Source organism: Temnothorax nylanderi, unplaced genomic scaffold, assembly GCF_030848795.1.
Source record: "Temnothorax nylanderi isolate EJ_2023f unplaced genomic scaffold, tnyl_v1.0 TNYL_tig0084_pilon, whole genome shotgun sequence".
NCBI classification, from domain to species: domain Eukaryota; kingdom Metazoa; phylum Arthropoda; class Insecta; order Hymenoptera; family Formicidae; genus Temnothorax; species Temnothorax nylanderi.
The window spans coordinates 708,145-733,190 of NW_027249146.1; the positions used below are offsets into that span (position 1 = coordinate 708,145).

The window sequence follows — 25,046 nt, forward strand, 5'->3', positions numbered from 1 at the left end:
CACGATGATTTTTTATTTTTAATAAATTGTTAAATTAGAGGCTCCATCGCGTGCCTCGCTCGTCTGAATTCGTTAATTAAAGAGGAATGTTCGACGCACTTCCTGGACGCGATAATACGATTGCATTTAACCATGCGTGCACGAGCTTCCGCGGCTGATTTGCATTTGACTTGCGATTTAAATGAGAGTAGAAATTGAAAGCAATTTTTTTCTTTTTCTCCCGAGGCTGCAACGACTGCTCCGGCGAACTTTTCGCGGCAGAAATACTGGCGCACGAGTTCCCAGCATATTAAGTACACGAACGCTAGAGCGAATAATTTCAACACCTTCCATGCAATGGTGTTGAAAAAGATGCTCGTGTTACTGTTATAGCTACTATACCCAAGAGCGGTTTTAGATTCTGGATAAATTCTACAGTTATGTAAATTAGATTCTCTGTAGAATTATACAGACTATTACAGCAAATAAACTGTTCAATTGTAAATGAAAATACAATTGTAAAATACAATTGCAAATGAACAGGCTTGCAACTTTGTTGAAGATCTAAATCTAAATATAAAAAATACATGTTCTTATATATATATATATATATATATATATATATATATATATATATGTATATAGTCCAATGATAAGAAATAAAATTAGAGGTAATTTATAGAATGAATCGTTCTATGTAAATACGATTCTGATCGTACTATCTCTGTATTATTCTCGTTTCTTCGTTTAACTTGAAACTCCCGCTGCGCTCATTTCCTGTGAATTGATACTGACATTCGTGAGAAAGGCTGAGAGAAGTGAAACGAAACGAGAGAAGTACGATTTAACGAGCCTTTGGCATGTTAGAATGAAAAATAGGAAAAGAAGACAAATTTCAATGAAACTGAAGCCCTGAATAAAATGAAATAAATGTCTCGAAATAACGTGGCCAAATCGACTTTTTGTTTAAGATACGTTATTTTTTACATCGATAAATATTAATGTAAGCAATATTTACGAGATTGCTTAATTACGAAATATTAACATAGAGTCGAAAGCACATACAAAATACGTTGCATAATTGTGACAATTATTTTTTTTTATAAATTTGTGTCTTTTATATAATAGGTACATATAATGACTATTAAAATTTAATTCTTTTTCAAGTTTTATTGGCAAATATCTTCTCTAAAGGCACATTTGACAAATAAATCTTTATTTATCATTAATTCCTTGACTATCAATGATGGAAATATTCGCATATTCAAAAAAGATACCGGAGCAATTAGAACGGGATATTATATTTTTATGTTTTTGGGGTTGCTGAATTCAAATTTGAAATTAAAATTGCAAAATTTAAAATAGTGGATTCAATCTGGCGGCCAAAAAATTCTCTGGGAAAAATTTGGGGCCCACGATTATAGTAATCAAATTATTTGGATATCGTAATCCTCTAATTTTACGTATTTGGACTAGAAATAACACCGCGTAACTAAAAATCGTAATTAGCTATTCTATCTATTTCAAAGATTTTTAAGTTATACTAGTTAATTCTCTCAATTAGTTCTGTCGATATTCAGTTACGCAAAGATAATTTTCACTTAAGGGGCACTAACCAAAATGTTAAAGTACTTACTGTGGGTCCAAATCGGTAAAAAATTTTCCCAGAGTATAAAATACCGCTCGGTTTGCATAAAATTTGATTTATAAGAATTTTTATAAATTTTTACGTTTAAAATATATACATTTAAAATTTCAATAGAAATGTAGATTCAGCAACTCGAAAAACCTCCAGAAAGTATCCTTTTTATAATTTTATTAACTCTTGTCATAAGCATTTTTGGTCCACAAGCATTTTTTCCCGACTAACAGTCAAGGAGTTAAAATTAGAATATATTTAATTAACAATTGAGCCACAAAATGCTTGCGAACAGGAATAAAATCAAATTCTACTATTCATTTGCTATCGTTTTTAGAGGAGATTAGCATATAGGAATGAATTTCAGTTATTTGCTTTTATGAGGGCGTAGCTCGTTTAATTAGTTCTCGAACAGGTGGCAACTTGCGGCGAGCGGGTTACCGGCTATATACGTGCATTTTAATGACTTTCAACACGTACCAGAAACTAGAGTGAACTTTACCGCGCCGGGCGGAAGACTATCCGTGTTGTCACTTTGCAAACTATTTAATACTTATAAATGATGCTTATACACAGAATGCTCTATAAACACCGTATAATATTTTAATATATTCTGAGGATTAATTAGAGGAGATCTTAATACAAAACTGTCGAGGTCACGATGGTTCTTGAGTTATAAACGATTATAGGCCAACGTGTAGTATCGTGCACTTAGTAATTGCTCTTATACGTATGTGCAGTCTATTATCTGTTATTGATTCTCACAATTCAAATAATATTAATCTTTTATTCCACTGATTCTGTTAATTTCTTATACATAGGTTCTCAATATCTATTATATAGGTATCAATGACTTTGGCAAATTGATTACCTACTTGTAAAGTTTAACATGCAAATAATTTAATCTTTTTAAACGAAATACCGAATAATTAATTATTTATTTTTGTTTTGTGTAATCGGAAAATAAAAGTTGATTTATCATTATTATTTACCTTGTACAGTTCTACATACCAAAATAATAAGATATTATAATATAATTTAACTAAGATAATTTTATCAAGAAAATAAATTGTCACATTTTCTGAGGTTATTTAATATTTTAATTTTTTAAATTATAATAAAATTCATTGAATTATTAAAATTTTATTCTTCTGAAAAAAATAAATAATTTAGCAAGAGGCAATTTGGCAAATTAATAACGAATTATTTGACGTAAATAATTTTTTGATTGATATAAAGTAAAATTAAACTTTAGATTAATACTTAGATTAAACTTAGATTAATATTAGATTTAATGTACGATAGTAACCTTCGATATTAATATGCAGGGATAAAGATATGAAATTTACGGTATGCAGTATATATGTATATTAAATATTTTTGCAACGGTGAACTGGCTGGCACAATGCCGTGCTTGTTTTTTTTTCGTGGCGTACAACATATGTTACTGTGTATACGCGGTTCCTTTGTTGTCATTCGCGCGGTGAGCACTCGAGTTGGCAAGCACTGACGCGAGTTGCTTCGTCAGTCATCGTGTTAATATTTTTGAAAACGCACTTAATTATCTTTAGAAACACGATCGCAATAATTTCCTATAAACAACTAACAATTATAAGTTTGCGTGGTAATTAACTTGCACCCTCAACGTTGCGTTAGTAACATGAGGCAACAACTTATTTATCGAAGTAGGTATGTCGCGCGATCTATTTAAATATACAAATTGAAATGACAGGAGATGGAAATGATAAATTATTACATTATGTTTATGGATGTAATTATTTCTTTAACAATGCTTAGTTTCGAATATTACCTCCGTATCGCACTTTTAGTCTTTTAATGATTTAAATGTAATTTGCCTCCCTTTATTTTCGGATTGATTATGTGAAGTAATTAACGAGGTATCAAAGTAATTTAAAGGTGCAATATATATCGGTTATTAATTAAATAATACACGCATTTTGCGGAATTTATGCATTTAAAGCATATTGCACGTGATATACTAATTTCGATTATATATTTTCGAACTGTCTATCTTAACTAACTCGATTTTGTTAATTATGTCGTATTATACGATCTTAGAGAAAAATTCCATATGTCAGTGGCAAACCTTTGAATAGCAAATGAGCTTTTGCTCAGTGGAAACGTTCATTAAGAACACGATTTATCTAAATAATTAGGTATTTGAGGGATCGAGAATTTCCAGGACTAAGGGATTATTTCGTATCACAGTTGTGTCGCGGTATTTTCACGTGCCAATTCTTAAGCCTTCTTTTTGCATTTCTTATTAATTGTTTATTATTATAAAATATTACACTAGGATATATAGAATTTTATGTTATTACAAACACGTGACCGTTTAAATACCGTAACGCGCAAAGCTTATAAACTAAGGCAGACAGTTTAATGCGATTATTACACTGCACTGTATAGACAGGTACCAACATAGCGATGTGGCTACCATGTATAAAGCGAAACATATTTCTGTGATAAAGACTACGACCGTGACTTTTGGCTTAAAGTCACAGAATTCTCCTAATATTTAATAAATTGTATTGTTTTATTATTTAAGATATAAAGATCTATAGAATTCAATTTTTTAATGTAAGAAGGAACAACTAGAATTCATAAATTATGACTGTCATAAAGTGGCAATTATTTGTAGAAATATCTATGCAAAATGTTTAGAGTTTTTTAAGATGATTATTTTAAGATAATTATTTTAAGATGAGAAATATATAAATATATATTTTTTTTCGTCATGAAATAAAACACGAGGTTTTATTTCAAATGTTTTACGGATATGATTCATACAAAATAACAGTTTCAAGATTTTGAAAAATTACAAACGTCAATAAACTTTTTAAATTTTATGAAAACGCATGTTAATGAGTAATATCAAGAGACGATAAATCAGTATTGGAATAAAACTACTGAAGTATTTTATTATTACGACACCGATTAGTCAATTAACATCTCGCATTCTTGCCAAGCTCTTAATTTTTATGAAATTCTTTTATCGTGAAACTTACAGTTTTTCAACGGGCAGTGTGCTTAAGCTAACAGAGATACTTTATTTGAATACTTCGAATACTTGCATGTATGCCCCGTTAAATTTCGCTTTCTTTTTTTCCGTCTCTGCTACGACGTCACGACTCTTTTATACCCTTATAAAACGCAACATTACGCCCTTCGCTCCGTTTGTTACATGGTGAGCATCAGGGCACGAATACTTCAAAGACTATGTTACGAGCGCCGACTTTTCTTTTAGAAGTTCGTCAGAAAAGTGTCATGCTGTACTTTCGTAGAATCCTTTTATTTCATCTTGAATTTTCGTTATGCCTAAAATTATTTATTATAAGCTAACTTCGCCATTTGTTATAAATATATAGCCACTGATTATTTTTTCAACAGTGGAGTAGCAACTTTTTGATGATTTTACCACAGTATAAGTACTGCCTAGCTTTTGTTTCTGTGATATTATTGCAATAGAGAATAGAATAATGTAAAATATTATATTCTAACTGTTTTGTAATCAACTTTTTATTGACAGAAATTTAATCTCTTTTTTCTTCTTTTACATATAGCTTTTTAATCTTAAAAATTGTTTAATTGTGTTTATAGTAAGAGAAATGAGTTTTAAAGGAGATATTTAATTTTTTTTATTAGCGGAATCGTATTTTAGCCTTTCAATACTGCTGCAGGATTTAATTACATCTATTGATTTTCACTATAAAACTGTGGCTATTCGCTGAAAGTACTTCTAGATCAAAGTAGGAATGGATATCTCAGCATATATGCACATTTGATACCTAATTAATGACGAAGCTGCAACTCGGATACTCATGACGATAATTCGAATAATCCTCGAAATGATATATATGATATTATGGCACTCGGCAACTGATTGCAATTCTATAATAATTCTTGCAGTTTTATTTATATAGCTTTATATTAATACATTTAATTAGAAAGAGAAATGTATAATATTAACAATATAGTATTAAGAAGATCTACAAATCAAAATATGTAATACATTAATAAATATCTATTTTCTTTATTGTAATATAGATGGATTTGTTAATCATAATTTACAAAATCCGACTAAAATTTGTTAATTATGAATTAGTTCGAAAAAATTTAATTTTCCAACATTATTCTCGCTCTTAATTGCAATAGCCTTGAAATAAAAAACTTCTGAAATCACATTAAATCGTAATATATACGTTTGCTCCAATTTTTCCGTGTCAATCTTATCGCGTGCGATATCTGTTCGCGTCAGTTGTTTTTCGACTTGGCCATGTAAAATTCGTTTGACGTTGCAACCCTTTCCATCTCTCATCGTTGAAAGTGTTTAAAGCACATAGCACTTATGTATTGTATTTTTGTATATGTATTTTCGTATAAAAGCATGTAAATGTACAATAAAAAAATTTAAAAGTAGAGAGACACGTTTTATAAATTTTCAATATATACGCATAGTTCTTCGTTACGTAAAATTGAACGATTCATGCCAGTGTTGCAATATTGAAATATTTGTAATTGCTTGTTAAATTTCTATAAAATAATATGATTTCTCGACATTTTGGAACATTCTAAACCTATTTCCATCAAAATCTCGAAAAATTTTTTTTTCACCATCACAAAGCTTCCTCTATGAGGAAGCAAAACAAATTCTTTTTATTTAAACGTTATTTATGAGCCGCGATTATAATCAAGAATAAAACTACATTTTTATATTGCTTTTATTATTCTATATTATTAAAAATTTACATGCGATGGGTACAAAAATTACCATTATATAAACTACTCGAAACATCTTGATTTTTGAGTGTACAAGATGAGATTAATATAATTTGTATACACGCTGATACGAAAAAGTTATGGACACAGAAATAAACTTGTATGTAAAACGAACATCAGGTTTTTAATTTTTAAATATTTATCACATAGTTTCCGCAAAGAGATTTAGTCACATAAATAATATTTGTAAGCTACAGCATTTACGTAGGATATTCCGTTTATTGCGATCCGGGTATATAATCGATTAGCATTCCAATCTGAATTCCGCGGTTCTGAATGCGATACAGGATCATATTGGATTGCATCAGACAATAATATTACGATCGGTGGAGGATTTAAGCTGTATAGCTTTGCTTCATTTCTGAAACGAGCGTATCGGTTACTCGATTATGCGCACAGGCTTACGCGAAGAAATGCTTTTGTACCATTATTAAATCGTGTAGGCAATTTGCGGTAAGTCATGTCCCATCGTGGTATGCTAATTAATCTAATCATTTTACAAATGTATCGACATTTCTCAACGCGTCTGATCTCCGAATTAATATGTTGTACGGAAATTTGCAATGATCAAATCGCATCTTTGGATAAGATAGTGCGATATAAAATTTTTCTATACGTATATGGGGATTACTATTCTGAAAATCAATAATTATTTATAGTTATAATAATTATAAATTGTCACGTTCTAAATGTTGATCGACAAACGTAACTAATTATTTATCGAGAAAAACATTTACTTAGGTATAAAGATATATCTTTTACTTAAATCATTTAAATTACTTTTTAAGTAATATAGAATAGAATTTTTAAGAATCAACAATTTTTTATTTTTTAAAGTTATTTTATGGAATTTATCTAATGATAAAAATATATAACGTAAATCCGAATCCTTTTATCGTTTTAATCGAGTTCTTAGAAGAAGCAATAATTCGAGGAAAACAAATGTCAGAGTGATTCCTTTCTTTAAGAACATTTTCCGTTCTCCGAAATTCGTTTTCTGAGATTCTTAAAATATTTTTCTATACATTTAATAAAAATAATGTCAATATTTGCGACATACATTGTAGACATTCCATGGGAAGTTTTGCTTTTCGAAGTTCTCCCAATCTTCGATAAAGAGGGAAAATTTCATTAAGACGATGAAATACGTAATAGAATTTGCTGTTATGCAACTCAGTTTCTGTGATGTTAAGAAACTAACACTGCTATCGACATAGAAGCGATAACCAATCCGCGCAATGCAGTGGCTATTGTATATTTGCCTGTATTATTGTGCGGAAGACAATATTATCCGAGTTATGTTCCGGTGGCGTTTTAGAAACCCAACCAATTTATCCGTCACGAAATTGGCGCCAATTTCATTTCCCTATGAATAATACCGGATAATACTGTTTCCATACCGGTGCAAATGACAATATCATAGTATATCCACAGTATAATACGGGAACGTGATATCCGCATTGGTAATAATGAAGTTTACGTAGCGAGAGAACTTCCGAGAATATCTACGATCAATTCCTGAACGTAACATGTTCACTGTCCGCGCCGATAGATTTCTATCGAAATTGAGGGTCGAATCTTCTGTACTAATTGGAGGCAAAACCGCGTGAGAACTTATACCGTTCCGAAACTATAATCCGCGTAGCAAAGCTAGTTAAACTTGACGTTTTGGCGAATATACTGAAGAGCATGATGAAGGGTTTCAGCATCTGTTACAATGCTCGAGGCGTATTTATTGTAAATTTAGTTAATGATTTTGTACGGGTTTTATGGCAGTTAAACGAAAGTTTGACGAAAGCTTAACTCCGTCAAAACAGGTAATCTGGAGTTATTTATGTAACTGCGAGAAACTGCGGGAAACTGCGCGCTGATAGCTTACAGCTTACATAATCAAACCTAGTCAGAAACATTGGTATTTATAAGGAAAAGATTATTTGGAATAAATTTATATAATGAAAAGCATTAAAATATTTTTCGAAGAGACAATAATTCGGTTGACGCGCGGTCTTGATATTTTGTTTACTCCAGAGTATAGCGTACTGTTATATTTTTGTATACACAAGGTCGCCATTCGCACATCGACCGTCGAACAAACAGGCAATGGAACGTGCCGCTTCGTGTATTGTCGCATTAGTCCACGAGATACGATCGCAACAGATACAGAAAGATACCAAATGTCATTATACATATCTCACAATCAGAATTGTTACAGTAAGTAATTATCTTGATCAAAGGGAAGGAAAATTTTATTCTTTAGATAAACGTTAAATCAATCATTTGTTAATAATCAATTTGCGATTTGTTAAACAAAATGTTCGATATTTGTTTTGTTCGTTGATTAATATGTCGCGGCGACGACGCATTGGCTCGCATATATGACGCGTTTGGTACTTATTTTTTTCTAAGCATACCGATAATACATAATTTTTGTCGACGATAACTCGTCTGCAAGTACGACCGTGCAGTGATGGAATTTAAGGGCTCAGTACCCTGAAGGGTTTAATACCCTAATGACGGGGAAGCTAACGTATCCATCACCGACTTAACTGACACGAACCGCAGTCGGTTTGTCACGTTGCGCATTAACTCTGGGAGTGTCGTATGCACAGTATCGCGCGATCGTAATTACCCGCGTTTTCGCGAATATCGAGCGAGTTCTACAGAGCTGACAATTCGTAACTAGATAGGCGAAAGTGAATATAATTGACTTTTATATTATATATTATATATATTAAATTTATTGTATTCTTATTTCCTTTTAATTTAATCGTTTACTTAAATGATTCAGAAAATAACGATTCGACTACGAGAATAATATCGCGTCGAGGGAGTTTTATGAAGCTGACAAATTGGACCTGAGAGGAGGAGAAGGCCTAGGAAAGGCATCGGGTGCCGGTGGAGCAACCTTGTGGTGAGTATTATTTCTTCTTTGCGTGAAATTAATTGTTCTTTCCTATTTATGTAGGTCGTTTTATTTCGCAGTGACTTAAATATATTAATTATAGAAAAAGAAGTAATCTAAAAATTCCATAAAAGTTTATTCTTGTAAAGATCTTTTTCAGAAAATCTATAATTATTTTGATAAATATCTAATTGAAAGACGAATAAAAGATTCGATACACATAAGAATTATGTTTTTAAAGATTTTGAATGCTTCTTTAATTTGGATCTTACGTTTACGTGTTACAGAATCAACGTAATTACGTAGCTGATCACTCTGCTGTTGCGCATCGATTCGGTGAGTGATAAATTAACTTTATTATATGACGTGAGATCCATTATATATGTTTTGTCGCATAACAGAATAATTTTTTGTAATGATTATTTTACAGTTATATTATTTAAAATATTTGAATTTTTAATAATATAAAATATGGAAAATAATTTTGATAATTTACAAATAAAATACAAACAGATATTTTTATCGATATTAATTGTGAGAGAAATTTATTGAGAATTCTTCCGGATCTCACGTCACTTATTCTGAATTTCTCATCTCTGCATGCTTTTGAGATTCATATTCAACAACGAATAAAGATCGAATCGATGAAAATATACGTATATATGGGCCGCGGATTTTATTGCATCGTGTCCAGCAAGTTTTATTCATTACTTCTGAATTAAAGTTCTCTATTTGTATTATAAAAATTTAACGTGCAAAATTTTTAACATTTGCTAAATTATCGAGTATATAATATTTTCGAATTAGAACGCGATAAACATACAAATTTTTTCCAAATTTAAATGTATTTCTGATTGGATATAAATTTCAAGTGTCGGTTGGAAGTGTTAAGAATAAATGTGTGTAAAGAATAAATACGAAATTAATTAATATCTTAGCGGACGTTTATTGCATATTTTTTACTGAATAAATTCAATTACTACAATGGCCTTTCGCAACATGTTCGAGTTTCGCGCATCATAAAAGAGCGTAAATTTTTACGCTTATCTGCCGGCTATTATAATTAGCCGGCAACAGGAGTCTTTCTCCTTCTTATCTCTGGCTAGAATGGATATTAGCCAGGAGCAACAAAAGCTAAGTTCAATCTGGCCATAAGAAAGAAGAAGACATACACAAGGTAGGTTGGTGTAAAAAACATCAGACAAGATAAAAAAAATACATTATACAAAAATAGCCCAATAATGTTTTCTCGTATACGATTACACGCAATTGGAGGCGGAAAGATGTGCTGTCTCAAATTAAATTTCAATTTTGTGTAAGTTAAAGTTCCAATAAGATTTCAAAACGTTCGCGATTTAAATCGACGTTCGCAATTTAAATTCATGCAACGCTTTCCTAATTTCATGATTACGGTCATAACTGTAAATCGGTGTACTATAGGTAGAAATAAACGAGTAGATAAGAACGAAGATAGATAAGAACGTGAATCAAATATAAAAGAATATAAAAAGCTTTAGAGTAAACTCGGGTAAGATGGCCATACATCAGGAAAGATGGCCAACCCATGTTCATTCGATGTTTCATGGCGAGCTAGATTGAAAGAACATAAGTTGGCCATCTTTCCTGTATGGCCATCTTACCCGAGTTTACCCTATAATTTTTCAAAATTAAATTTTATTTTTATGAATTTATGAAATACGAGAGACGTTATATTTTATTATAAAAATTATACAATGTTGTACTGTATAATATATTAACACATTCACCGCCAAGCGTATTTTACAAGTTTTGTGGATATAAATATCAAATAACCTGGTTCAGAGAACGTTTTTTGTATGTAAGAAACGCTTTAAAATATTATTATCATCTACTTAGAAGATTCTAATTATTAATCTAATAATAAATTTATTTAATTTCTGAATTACTATATAGCTTTTATAAATGATTATTCTTAAAAGACACAACATAAATTACTTAGAATTAGATTTTGAACTATTGATTTTTTAATTATGTTATCGACATGTAAAACATAAACTTATATTTTGATCAATTTAACTTAAAAAGCTATTAGAGCAGAAAATTAACTATTTTCACACTTCAAAATTTACATAATAATTTACATGCATAACTGCTTTGGTAGCATCACACAAAGATGAACTGTTTCTCATTAAACTGTTGTGCAAAATATTTAATATGATAATTCGTATCACAAATAGAATAAAATGAAATTTGGATGGTACTAAAATACATTTTCTAAATCTTAAATTTTACTAAAATAAATTTTCTCAGAGGTTTAATGGTTTTTAAGGCTAAAGCTTTTTATGGCCTAGCCTAAACGGCTAAAGCTTTAAAGGATCTTTTACATCTTCATTAGCAATCATTGATTACGTATCATTGAAGTACGTATTAAAATAATCAGAAAACAAATTAAAATAAATAATAAATATACCATACGTTCGTGCGTGTATTTTATATTGATCTATTTATTTATTTTTTGATCCAGGTTCACACATACATGTAATAATTAGCTAACGGACGATATGACGAGATCGTTGCATATGTTACGGAAAGTTTCGCGTGTGTTAAGAAGTTTAAGGTTCGTTATAGCTAAAACTTTAGACATTTGCAAACAGAGATTGCAATGACATGCGCTGCATGGAGTGTTTAAAACTCATCCTGAAACTTCCTTGGTTCAATATATCTTCAGATTAGAGAAAGTTAACTGTTTAACCAAGCTACGTTTTGAGAAACAGGTTTTTGAGATTATGTTTTGCTAGAAATTAATAATTGTTATCTATGATTTTTAGAATATAAATTCTCCATCTCCACCTAAAGGGAGTTGATGAAAGATCATACAAGACTAACAATAAGTAATATATAGATTGCAATAGGTGGAAAAACAAATCTAACTTTATAATTTTTTTTAATTTTATTTTATTTATAGTAATGTAGGTATTATAAACCTCTAAAATCGTACAGATATTAAATGCTTATTGATATAATAATACGTGATATTTATTGAGATTATTAACATTAATTAAGGTGTTAATTAATTAATTACTTTTAAATTTTAATATTTATTAATTTTGATAATTATATTTTTCAATAATTTTTATATAAATATGACGGAGTACTTAATGAGTTTATAATGTACACTTTACAATATGCAACATTGACAAAAGAAAAGTTGCTTATTGGAGATTTACGCTTGAAAGGAATAATTTGTCAAATGCGCTGTTATGCGATGTGACATTCTTTTTAAGAGCTTTTGGTTATTTTACCTATGTTTCTGTTCCATTCAAAAGATACGGCAAATAGTTGCTTCGCAACCACTTTTCACGTCGATTCAATTTTCACGACATTCTTTCTCGCGAGCAAGGTATGAAACCCTTTGTTTCCTCTTTGCTTCTGATGGTAGAATATATTTACAGAGTGGGTTTGTTGCTATACAAAGCTGCGCCTTTAAACTCTCGCGTAGCCAGCGTCATCGAACGTTACATTCTTCATGTTCAAAGCGTACATTCCGACGCGGAATTGGCCGGAGTCGTCACATCTCGTTGAATAAAGCATTCAAAGTTAAATGATCTTTTAAGCAATTAGTGGAAAAGTACAAAGTTATGTCGGGTCAAGGGTATGTCCAATTTTACAATTAAGTAAATTTAATATAATTTTGTGATTAAATAGTGACAATCAATTTTTGCGTTGAAAAAAATTGGTGTGAGTAATGACTTATTATAATAATAAAAGCAAAATTAGTATGCATTTTAATGTAATTAGTTTTTAAATATAATGTCTATTGTAAATAATTAAACACAAGTGAATAATTGTAAATAAATTTCCTGGAAAAAATATTGTAAACTTATTAAACTGTTAAGTTCAGTTTTTATCTACTTATATTATGAAAGTATTAATAAAAAAATGTAATCAGTACAGCTTTTATGGATCTTCTCCGAATTTAAACATATTTTATGTTTATTAAAAGGATGTCAAGTTGGGAGACAATGTGTTTGTGGTTACGAGCTTATTAAAATTCGTGTTCTCAGGCCAATGCAATCCCTCAAACTCTTTATTCTGGTTAAGCTCATAGAATGATGTACTGCTTCATTAGGACGAGATCGTGAAAGAAGTAAATATCATCGCGAGAGAATTGCGTCAAATTTCTCTCGTTTATCATGTCGGTATTTTAGAATGCGCTCAATTTATCTTTATTCTCTTTAATAAACTCATTTATGCTAATAAAAAGGGATAATATTTACATAATGTTTTACGATATAAAAGATAACTTTAATAAATTAAACGAGAAAGAATCCTGAGAGAAATCCAGAATTTAAGAAAAATGAAAGGAGAAGTTTGCTGTCTCTATTTGGACATTAAAATATTCATAATATATATCCTTCTATTATTCTCGTCGACCTCATCGCGAGTACATATTTGCATTTGCATGAAGAGCACAACTGAAAAATTGACTCTGCTAAGTTTTCTGAAACATTAGCGTTAAACAATTCAAGAAGCCTCATAAAGCTACACAATTCAAGAAGCCTTAATAATTCCTTACAAGCTTTCCAGATCGCTGAGGATTGCTAAATTGACAAAAGAGGGATACGATAAAATTATTTGGTATAAAATTTGTCAATCTTTTCTTAGTAAGAATATAAAATAATGATAACTGAGACGACTTATATTGTCATCGAACTCGACTACAAATTTTTTATTCTATATATATATATCTAATTTTATCAAAAATTATACATTATATAAATATCTCTTTAGGAAATTGAAATATACATATATTGATAAATTCGTACACACCTGACTTCATCAACTACACACATTTGCGCAAACAGGTTTATCTTGCTTACACATCGCCGTAATATATCACAACGTATGGTCGAAGTGTATACAATGAAATGATTAATTGTACGTGCTAAGATCCATTAATCAACCGCGCATCATACTGTATCCGAGAGAAAAATTTCGCTATTACGCCGTTTTTCTTCTCGACGTTGAACGTCGGTAACAGGCGGAAATTCGCGGAGAATAACTCTCAGTTGAGCGGTAATCAAGTTGGCCGGATTAATATTGTCGAATCAAGAGTTAAGAGGGGCGCTCTTTGGACGAAGGTTGAAACGCGCCAAGAGCTTAATCGGTGATTAAAACGAGCCAGCGCGGCGCCGCCGTCCGATTGCGTTCCACGCGGAGGCAGTTCGAATACGCGAAATCTATAGAATTAGCGACCTAATTTTCCGAGCGTGCGAGTCCGCTCGTAGTTTACCGCATTTCGACGGATCCGACGATTAGATAATCTCATAGAGGTATTTCGATTATTTCATTTCGTGGTATGAGCGGTCAATACTGCAGCTTTCATTACCGCAGACGACCGATGCGCTCCAAGTAACATGTGCAGGACGCTGAACCGTTTCAACGAACTGGAAACTGTTCTTTAGACCAACATAAAATCTTCTTTTTTTCGACGAAAATTTACTTAGATACTATATTCCTTATAAGCTTTTAATCTTTCTTTATTAAATCTTATTAAATTATTTTATGGATAAGGATTTACGAAGCGTTGTATTTTCTCATTCTGAAGTTATTTTATCTTATATAATCAAAGATTATGTAATAAACGAGACCTTTGTAATAATCGCGGCTATAATTCAGCGCTCTGTTGTTTCAAACTCTGGTTTTTATTACCATACTCTAAATTAATATATATTATGATATCATTTTATATTATTTTTCTTCTATTCTATATTAATGCTTGACGTTTCGTTAAGCTGCATTGTGAGAGAATCACTCGTGATAGAATCTTTAGCTGGATCTTTCGTAATATTTGCGTGCACAGAGTGAATAAATTTTTGCAAATTCTATAATTTTAATTCCTGCTTCAAACGGGAATTGTGCAATGTCACTCGTGCGCGACAAACGTACCGAGGATGAGTTTTGCCGAATAGTTCCTCGTTTTTTTCCTGATTGTTGGTCAATCAATTGATCAATTTCAATTTCCTCCCGGCGCTACGGCCGGGAGGAAATTTTAATTTTGAACGCCGAATTAAATGTAGAAGACTTGTCTTTTTCTTTCGTAGCTTCGTAAATTTTCGTTGGATAATTTAGATAACGACTCATCGGCCTGTCAATATAGCTTTTATTATTCGTATATTATATAAATTATAAAAGTAGAATGAAAGAAACGGGACCTCTAATTTAAAGCAATTTCCTATTTTTTGATTGTATAAATTTCTTCTTTTTGTCTGTTCTCTTTTATAAGAAATTTGTAAAGTGACAATTAGGAAGTGTCTAACTATATTAGGCATTGTTTTTGTATTACGTAGTACGTAGTTTCTTATATAACGTGAAATTATATAAAGATATATATTATAACTCGTTCTATGATATATCTCGTACTATAATGTCCATATTATTAAATGGTAGTGTTAAAAATAATATTAGAAATGAACATAATAATGAGAAAAATATTAATTAATATGCAATGCTTGGTTTATTCTAAATGAACTCAAGGCAATAGAAAGAATTCGCGAATTAATTTTTTAATAAACTTCATATAAATTTTAATTGTACAACGGTATATGAAAATAAGAAAAATAAAATCTCAAAATGTGCATTTACATCTTTCCATTTGTAGAAATAGATAGATGAAATTCTATGTAATTGCAAAAATTATCTTATTGTTTCTAATTTGGATTTAAAATTTAATGTAAATAAATTCTTCAACTCATTCATATATACATGTATACATTCTCAATTTCAAAATTCCGTTTATCAATAGGAAAATACTCCGAAAGAAATAAATTTAAAATTTATTCAATTGAACACTTTAGTGTCCTTGAAAATTGCGGCAATCAGAATCTCATGAGATTTCTGCAGACGCGGGAATGTGCATAGAAATATCGTATTAAAATTCTTTTCCTCGGTAACGGCGTCTTTTGCATCTAAATATCGGAGCACGCGCATAATCTGACCAATAAAAAAAGGTCGTAAAACGAGAGATCGTAAAAATATTTTCTCATTTATCCACGTGGAAATGCCTTTGTTAGAGGATACGCGCATTAAGCAAGCACGCGAGAATTGAAACTTCAATAACGATAACACTGGCTATACCGGTGGAAAATATTAAGCTGTTGGAATAGCGGTGAAGTTGACATACGTCTCCGCGTAAATGCGAGCAAAAAAACTCAGGAGAAAGTACAATTCATGACAACGAACTCATGTGGTGATGGTAACGCGGATATGTTTGAACGTCTTGGTCACGTGTTTCTATATATTTCTAATAATACGTGGTCGTTTAAATTCGATATAAAAGAAGATTATTTCTAGTTAATGAGGAAAAGTTTATCATCGATGCTCTGGTCACGTAGCAAGGCTGTGTGTTGTATCGGTGATGGGAAGAAATAAAGATTTTCTTTGATTGAACGAAACAAATGTGTCACGATTGGAATGATAAAAAGATAGTTTACACGAGAAAACGGAGAAAACGACAGCATACATAATAAATATAGTTTGACCATTTATCAATAGAAATTAGTAAATAATTGAGAAAGTACTTATACTAATGTAAATATTATTTAACACATTTAAAGTCCTATTATAAAGTACTATTAAAGCGCTACTATTCAACTTTAGAAAATAATTTAGTTTAATTGAAAGAAAAATTTGGATATTGCGTAATATATTTGTTACTAAAAATATATAATGTAATGATAAATCAAAGTTATTTATGAATCTGTTTTACAATTTTTGGTTTGAACTGTTTGAAGTCTTGTTTCATTCTTGTCTAATTTTATCTCATTGTGTGCAACGGTGCAGAACCATTATTTCTTAAATTATAATTTAATTAGACAAGCTGTTATGAACTTAAAATAAACGTGATTAATACTATCGATAATTGCCATAATTAATACGTCGTAATTACTGTGATGGTCATTGAAGAGATTTTCACGGTACAATGATCTTTGCATCAATATATGTTTTAATGTAATAATAATCGTCCATATCGGAGAGCAATATTATTTATCAAGGCAACTACTGTAACGTCACAACGATCGCAGATACAATTTCCGTATACCAATCCCAATTCCAAATTCAATATCGACGATACATTCAAGTGAATGTCGACGTAATAATAAATGGTATCACCATTACGATGTTACAATAATAATTATTGTTGCAAAACATAACGAATACAAAGAGAAATTATTTATCGTTGGAAAAGTTAATAATAATAAATTTATTTCGTCACTGTGATATTATTCTGATACCATAGTTAAATCTGAATATCAAATTAAAGCGTTATTATTTCGAAAAATATAGATACATATAAATTACAAAAAATGAAACTGATACATAATAAAATATATTCCAAGTCAACGGTATCAATTTTTAATTATTAAAAAATCAAATATAAGAAATACATGTATGATATTTAACAATGTATAAAAAATATACGATATGTTTTGCAATAAAGAACATAAACAGCTATAGTATTTTTTTAGAAAGAGTATTAGTTTGAAATTAATGAAGAAATTAAGTGTAAGAATATCTTTTTTATTATCTTTATATTTATGTTTTGACTTTTATATTTTACATTCTTATATTTGTTTCTCTTTAACTCTCAGTATATTCGTAACTGCGATACTGCCCAGCACCAATAATCATAATAACCTTGAGAAAGGAAAGGAAGAAATAGAATAAAAGAGAGTAAGAAGGTGGAGGATGAACTATTCTCACGGGCATACTCGAAAGTATAATGGTCGGATTAATGTTGTGAATGCGAGGTATGCATCATTTCGCGGAATGTGGGACATCCGAGGGGCTGAGGGTAAGACGGTAGACATCTCAATGAATGCCGGGAATATCTTACGGTCAATACATGCTTGCAGTTGGAAACAACCGGCAAGTCTTTTGAAATCGTAAAAGACCAAGTACATCGTGTATAATGCGACCGTAAAACGAGAAACGTAAAGCTCGAATGTGCATGTCCACAAGAAAAACTTTCCGTTTGTTGTTATGCTGATTATGCTGACTCCATTACAGTTAGTCGTGAAACAAACGAGATGAAGCGAAACTCACATTTTCCAATCTCTTCCGAAATAGATAAGAAGGTATGCGGCTTTGCCTTACGATGTCTCGTTCTGCATTGCTTACACTTCATAGTATGTGTAACAAAATTAGCGATAATGTGGTTCAATTACGAATTAAAAAATATATATTTACTCTTAAATATTTAAAGTTTTCAAAATAATTAATTGAGACAGTTTGTCTCAACTTTTTATCTTAACTTTACAAATTTTGTTGAAGCGGAAACTATGGGGTTTGCTTACTCGTTTATTCCGTACGAGTATCCTAGTCTGTTCATCAATCAAGATTATGATCAAACTATGATCAAACTATACTATACTAGTAAGTTCCAATTTTTAAATCGCCTACATGACCTGCATTTAAAACAGTAATGCTGCGACCTGCGCATACACTATCAATTTAATTTATGTCTTAATTTATATTCGTTTATTTGTTTTTGCTTGTTTATATTTTTTTTATCAACTGAATTCGTATTTGTTTTTACAACTTTATTTATTTTTATATTTTCTATAGAATACGTGACCGTGTTATAAAATGGATATTTTAACGTGTTGCGCGGAAAATATTTAATGAGAGATATTTGATTAAAAACTGGAGAAAAATTCGGGAAAATCTCTTCGCCACGTTTTGAAAGGCTCTCATACATATTAATATAATTTTTAATATAGAGCCTTTTATTCAAGTCTGTCTATTTAGAATTCTAATTAATTAACAAATCGTACCAAATATGAATACTATCCACCATAGGCATTTCTATCTTACGAGTGTGAGAGGGGAGTGCATTTATAATAACTATATAAAATTTCATTACATTTGCGAATAGATTTTTTTTTATTAAGCTTGGAATACATATAATATGCGACCAAATAATTCATATTTAGTAAAATTAGTTTATTATTATTATTATATTTAAAAGAATAGACTTTTTATAATTATGTAACATTTTTATTTGATATCTCTTTATAAAATAAATTATTTATTATTTGTTTTTTAATGACTATTGTGGACTTCTAACAGAACGTTGAAATTACGATTATTGATACGCTAGTTTTAGAATTTGTTAATTATGTTTTTACACATGAATAATGCAGTTTGCTCATATTTGAAACTTGGATAGTCTTTCATACGTACGTTTTGCCGATAGTACTCCGCAATTTAACACAATCACCGATTTTATTGGCTTTCCAGTCTTCGTACCGAATCCCTCGATCTGTTTAATCAGATAGCAGATAAACAGTTTACCACTATTCCGTGGTCAAATTTAAACGCGTGGACAATTAAATCGCTCTCGCAAAACGATACTGAGTGATACAATAAAAATAAAGTTTTTTATTATCTGTAAAATACGGGATAATTATCTCTCTCTCCCTTTCTCTTATTTATTTCATTCACGATATTTTTAAAATGATCTTTGCCAACTTTTATAGTGTAATATGTGATAAATTATATTTTTATTTAAAAATAACAGATAAAAAGACAAATTTGATAATTTGTTGTTCTCAAATTTTGAAAAATAAAAATTCAGATCTACTTTTAATCCCAGATAGAAAATAAAACTCACAATGATATTATGATGATGTTATCATGACTTTATTCACCACTTATCTGCGAATACATTCATGATAACATCTCTCTCTCATCATGATATCATTATAAGTTTTATGTTCTATCTGAGAGAACATTTTATGCAATGTTCTACTTGGGATTCCATATATGATGATTACCATTGATGTTAAAAGTTAGTAAGTTTACTATTAAACAAAAATTATAAACTAATAAATTATTTACATTATATTTTATGTTAAATTTAATAATATAAATTGTTATATAAGAATATAAATAATTTAATTTGTAGTATAATATATTCTCATAAAAAAAGAAAAATCGAAATGTGTTTTCGTATGTAATTTGCAAGCTCTTCGTTAGATGGCGACATATATTCCATTGTCATTACATAATCAATAAACATAAAGTTCCAAGTTACGATAATATAGAAGCTCTTCATTTATATGCGTCAAGTCAAGACAATATGGAAAGCAGATAAGGAAGATATAAGAACAAAAAAAGGAAGATTTATACAGATTCGTACAGATTTGTATAGATTCGTGTAGAGCGGAATAGCACATGCTAAAACTTATTTTTTTATTTCTTTTACCTATATAACAAAAAACATAATCGATCAAATTAAATTATTAAATTATTGTCTATCAATTTTAGAATTGTTTATATATTTTCCTAATTTAATATATGTATATTAAAGAAATCTAATTAGTTAAATTTTGGTAAAACTGAGCATTAAAGCATAAAAAGAAACAAAATCTATTGTAATATATTGTAATATATTTAGTTGTAGTATAATTCTCTTAGTACAGAATATTATTTATTCGTGATACGAGAGTTTCACTTTATCAGAAGAACAATAAGAGAGACCATTTCTTTTCTGTCATCAGCAAGTCAGTTTACATAATTAAATGAACAATGCTGGCTGATGACATTGTATTACTGCATGAGAAACGTTATTTAAATGAAGTTTAAATTACTAAAGAAAAGGAGAACGTTACCTTGTAAATGTTCATCATTCCATCTATTACTCGGCCGAAAACGGTCTTATGGGGGTCTACAGTTTTCAAGCATTTAAATGTAAGATTAAATTTGGAATCGTTTTTTCCGTCATTATTGTCGCATGTAGACAGGATTCCGGGTCCTATATGACGTAGATTAGAGTTTTCCTTGTCAAATGAGTCACCGTATATGGAAGTACCGCCGGTACCGTCAAACTTTGTGACATCTCCTCCTTGACACCAATAGCCAGAGACGATACGATGAAATGGAGTGTGCCTATGAATTAAAAATTTTATACGAAATGTTTCGGAAAACCTTGGGCTTAATAAACATTCTTGGATAAATTTTTGATAAATTTAAATTTTGGTACAATTTCAAACATGATTATTGACTTGTTTTTCGCATATAATATGTATAATATAATATATTGTAATATAATTTATGTACTTATACGACAATCCGTTTACTCCACGGCAGAAAGCTGCGAAGTTCTCGCATGTACGTGGTACGACACTGTCGTAGAGTTCAAATACTATACGCCCTAATTTCTGACTTTCTTCTTTAAGACCAATGTCGAAGAAACATCTCGTTCGACTTTTCTCAGATAATCGCTTTTGTGTATCAAATACAACGGACAGTCTTTGAATCACTGAGATGTATCTGCATAATATAGAAAAATACATAGAAGTTTAATTGCAAAATGCAAATTTTTAAGTAGAAGTGTAAGCTAAAGTTACTATAAAATTATTTTTTTAAATATTAATTAGGCAAAGAAACCTTGCATGGTGCTCTAGTGCTTCATGCATATTCTTCCAGTTTTTCAAAAACGCGCGGGTGGGATATTGACTTTCCGCTTGACGGATTTTCTTTAGCATAATTCTATTTTTACGCATAATTACATTGTTTTTGCGCTCTTGATCCTCAAATTTCGATTTATATCTGACGTCCGGTGCCCAGCAATCCACAGGTCCCTAAAAACAAAGTAAACGCTTAACATTACCGTGTTTTATATTTCTGCCTATTACATCTGGATTAATATTATTTAAAGGTAAATAAAATTGAACAAATTTCCATAATATTAAGAAGTATATAATAATTAAATAATTAGTATTTAATATATAATATGTATAAAATTGTATTAGTTTTAGTAAAATAAGATATGACGATACTAACCCCTAATCGATGAATTATGTTTATCTTCTTCAATAGTTTCATATTCTCTTTATCTATTTGTTTAACTCGTAGAGCATCTTGTTGCAAATCATGAGCTTTCAAATTAATAGATGCATCAAAATGCGGAGGTTTGTTATCGATTTTTGCGACAATATGCACATGACGAGGTTTCTTACGCTTTTTATTATTCATAATAGCACAAAATTTGCATAAAATTTAATTTTTATTTTAGAAAGATATCTTTTGTACAGTTTGTACTGATATTATCATATTTTTACGTTAATTTCATCTGTAATATTATTTGGTGCAAATTTATAACCAAAATTTATGAAAGTCTTTAGTCTTTATTCATATGATGTTTATGTGAATTGATGCAATGTTCAGGTAATATATATTACTGTGTAATATTCGGATTGAATTTAATAGCGAGTTAACGATGTTGTCGAACAATGTGCTTTTGAAAGATATATAAGCATAATAATATTTATTATACAATAAACTTACAGGTATAAACGCGTACCTGACTATGTGCAATTTATTAATTAATTTATTAATTACATCTATTTATTTCTTTTGTCGGCTTCAACATCCAATTAGCATTAAATTATCCCAGTTAATAATTAATGTAATGTAAATGAGAGAAATTGAGTACTTTATCTTTCTTTATTACTGGCATTATTTTTCAGTAACAACTTATATTTTTTTATATAATAAAATATATAAAATTGCTTCTATTAAGAAAATAACTATTGTGAGAAAGAACAAACGAAAAAGATAAGATAAAACGTAAAAATAGGGTAACAGATATTTTATATTTTGCAGTTTCTTGCACTAGAAAAGAATATTAATTCTCAGCAAAAACATATAGATATATTAAAATGTTATCTAAAAAATGTACATTATATACTGAATGTTAAATCGATATATTAATTGCTTATTGAAAATTGTTTGCATATCGCATTTAGCTATAATTTTTTAATGCATCACGGTTGAACCTGTCTGATTGTATTAATATAATTGCAAGTGTCAGAATAGATTCGGAGTACTAAAAAAGAATTAATATTGATTTTTAAATGTTCAGTGTGTATATACAGTCATTCGTGGACAACATGATAATAAATAATTAATAACGTACCCCGTAAAGGAATTTATATCCAAATTGGAAAGATCTAAGCCCGCAAAACCTGAGTGGCGCTTGTGTTACTTGCAATAACAATTGTAAAATCTGCATGAAGATAATAGATAATTTAATATATAATTTTCAGTTTGCGTTAAATCAGAGCTTGATTTAGACACAGTAACGTAATCTTTTAATTTTAGGTTGAAGCTTACATTTTCACGTATTTCCTCATCGTAAGAGAAATACAGTATTTTACTTAGAACTTCGCCTGTTGTATTTGCCTAAAATTAGAATCAAATTGATATTACTTTACATATTGTGAAATTTAGCATTCATGTTCAAGTCACGTATTATGGAACTTTTTATAATGGATTGCGATCGGAATTATTCCGTTTTCCCTAGAAAACATAATAGAAATCTAGGAAATAACAATTCCGATCGGAATCCATTCCGAAAAGTTCCATAATACGTGCTCAGTAGTTAGCAGTTATGTAATCACTGAAAGCGAATTAAAATAGATGCATTTCGAATTTGAATATGTATAGATTCGATACCTTTGCACTAACTTTCTCGCACATATAATTGATCAGGATAACTCTGGAGATATACCAAGTGAGCCATAATATAATTATAATGACGATTAAGATTCTTTTATTAGGGACATAATTCCTGACGAATATCGCGGTGTAAAGTTCACGGTAAAACTCCGCTATAAAACCCAAATAACATACCATCTTCCAAGTCATTTGTATTTCGAATATCGAGTTTATCTCGTGAGATAATTTCTGTAACTCCAGATGAAGATGTCTGCGTAAAAAAATAGCAAATTTATTATGCAAAATCGTTGTGTAACAATGATTATATTATTTATACTTACATTACGATCCATGTTATATGTTTACTGCTCGGAACATTCGGGAGTTTAGCTTGTTGAGAATGTAATACAGGATTTTCCCAAACCTGTTTTATCCCACGTATATTCTCTGTTGTCAATTTGTAAAGATGTTCGTTGACTTGATCAAATTTCAATCCTAAGTATCTAATGTAGAAGAGATTTAGCGAAAGATAGAAATATGCACAAATATATATACTGTAATTTAGAAAAGTTTCTAAAAAAAACTTAATTTCTTAAACATTAATATTAATTTATGCATAGATTGCTGAAATAATTTTCATGTATGATAATTTATATATTTATATAAAAGGATTTACTAACCCAAGAATACTCGCAAAAATCAAGTCGTCAATAATGTTGATATCAGAACAATAGTTTAGTATAAGTGTTGCATAGATGGACGATAGAGCGTCATGCATATCGGACCACCGTATATAATCGCAAAAGTTTAATAATAAAACTATTACAGACCATCCTAAGATAACCCACACTGTTCTTCTAGTTAATTTCTCGTAATCCGTTTTTGATCCGAGTTTCTTCAATGTGTCATCCACAACAGCGAGCTTTTTTAGGCAGTTTCTAAATTTCTTATGTAAAAAAGTCAATATACGATTGATAAATATTATTTATTTAGAAATTTAACGTGCCTAATAGTGTATTTATGTCACTTTTCAAAAAAGTGCGATTTTATTTGAACAATAGATACATTAAGTTAAATGCGTCAGTATGATCGAGTTAAATGAAGTTAAAGAAGATTTTATTGAACATATTGCAAAAAGAAATTTTAATAATTTGTATACTTATCTATATGTAAAATAATTTTTATTAGAAAATTTTTTTACTAAAAATAAATAATATTGCAAGAATGTACAAATAAAGCAAG

General features: G+C 29.9%; 1 protein-coding gene and 1 long non-coding RNA gene across 2 annotated transcripts in view; one reads left to right on the forward strand and one right to left on the reverse strand.

The window, feature by feature from the left end:
* LOC139774660 (uncharacterized) overlaps window positions 1-9,661 on the forward strand; it is a 36,105-nt gene extending 26,444 nt beyond the window's left edge. The window contains exons 2-3 of the long non-coding RNA XR_011718635.1: window positions 9,207-9,329; window positions 9,608-9,661. This is a non-coding gene — a long non-coding RNA (uncharacterized lncRNA). The remainder of the gene's footprint in view (window positions 1-9,206; window positions 9,330-9,607) is intronic.
* A 9,692-nt stretch (window positions 9,662-19,353) lies between these two features.
* LOC139774628 (uncharacterized) lies at window positions 19,354-24,642 on the reverse strand. Its single transcript, XM_071710037.1, has 10 exons — window positions 24,485-24,642; window positions 24,146-24,307; window positions 23,823-24,075; window positions 23,481-23,549; window positions 23,284-23,373; window positions 22,427-22,437; window positions 21,875-21,946; window positions 21,423-21,635; window positions 20,975-21,251; window positions 19,354-19,623 (listed from the first exon to the last, which is right to left on the reverse strand). Exons 1-10 carry the CDS (start codon window positions 24,580-24,582, stop codon window positions 19,510-19,512), a joined length of 1,359 nt encoding a protein of 452 aa, XP_071566138.1. The 5' UTR covers window positions 24,583-24,642; the 3' UTR covers window positions 19,354-19,509.
* Window positions 24,643-25,046: the final 404 nt, after the last annotated feature.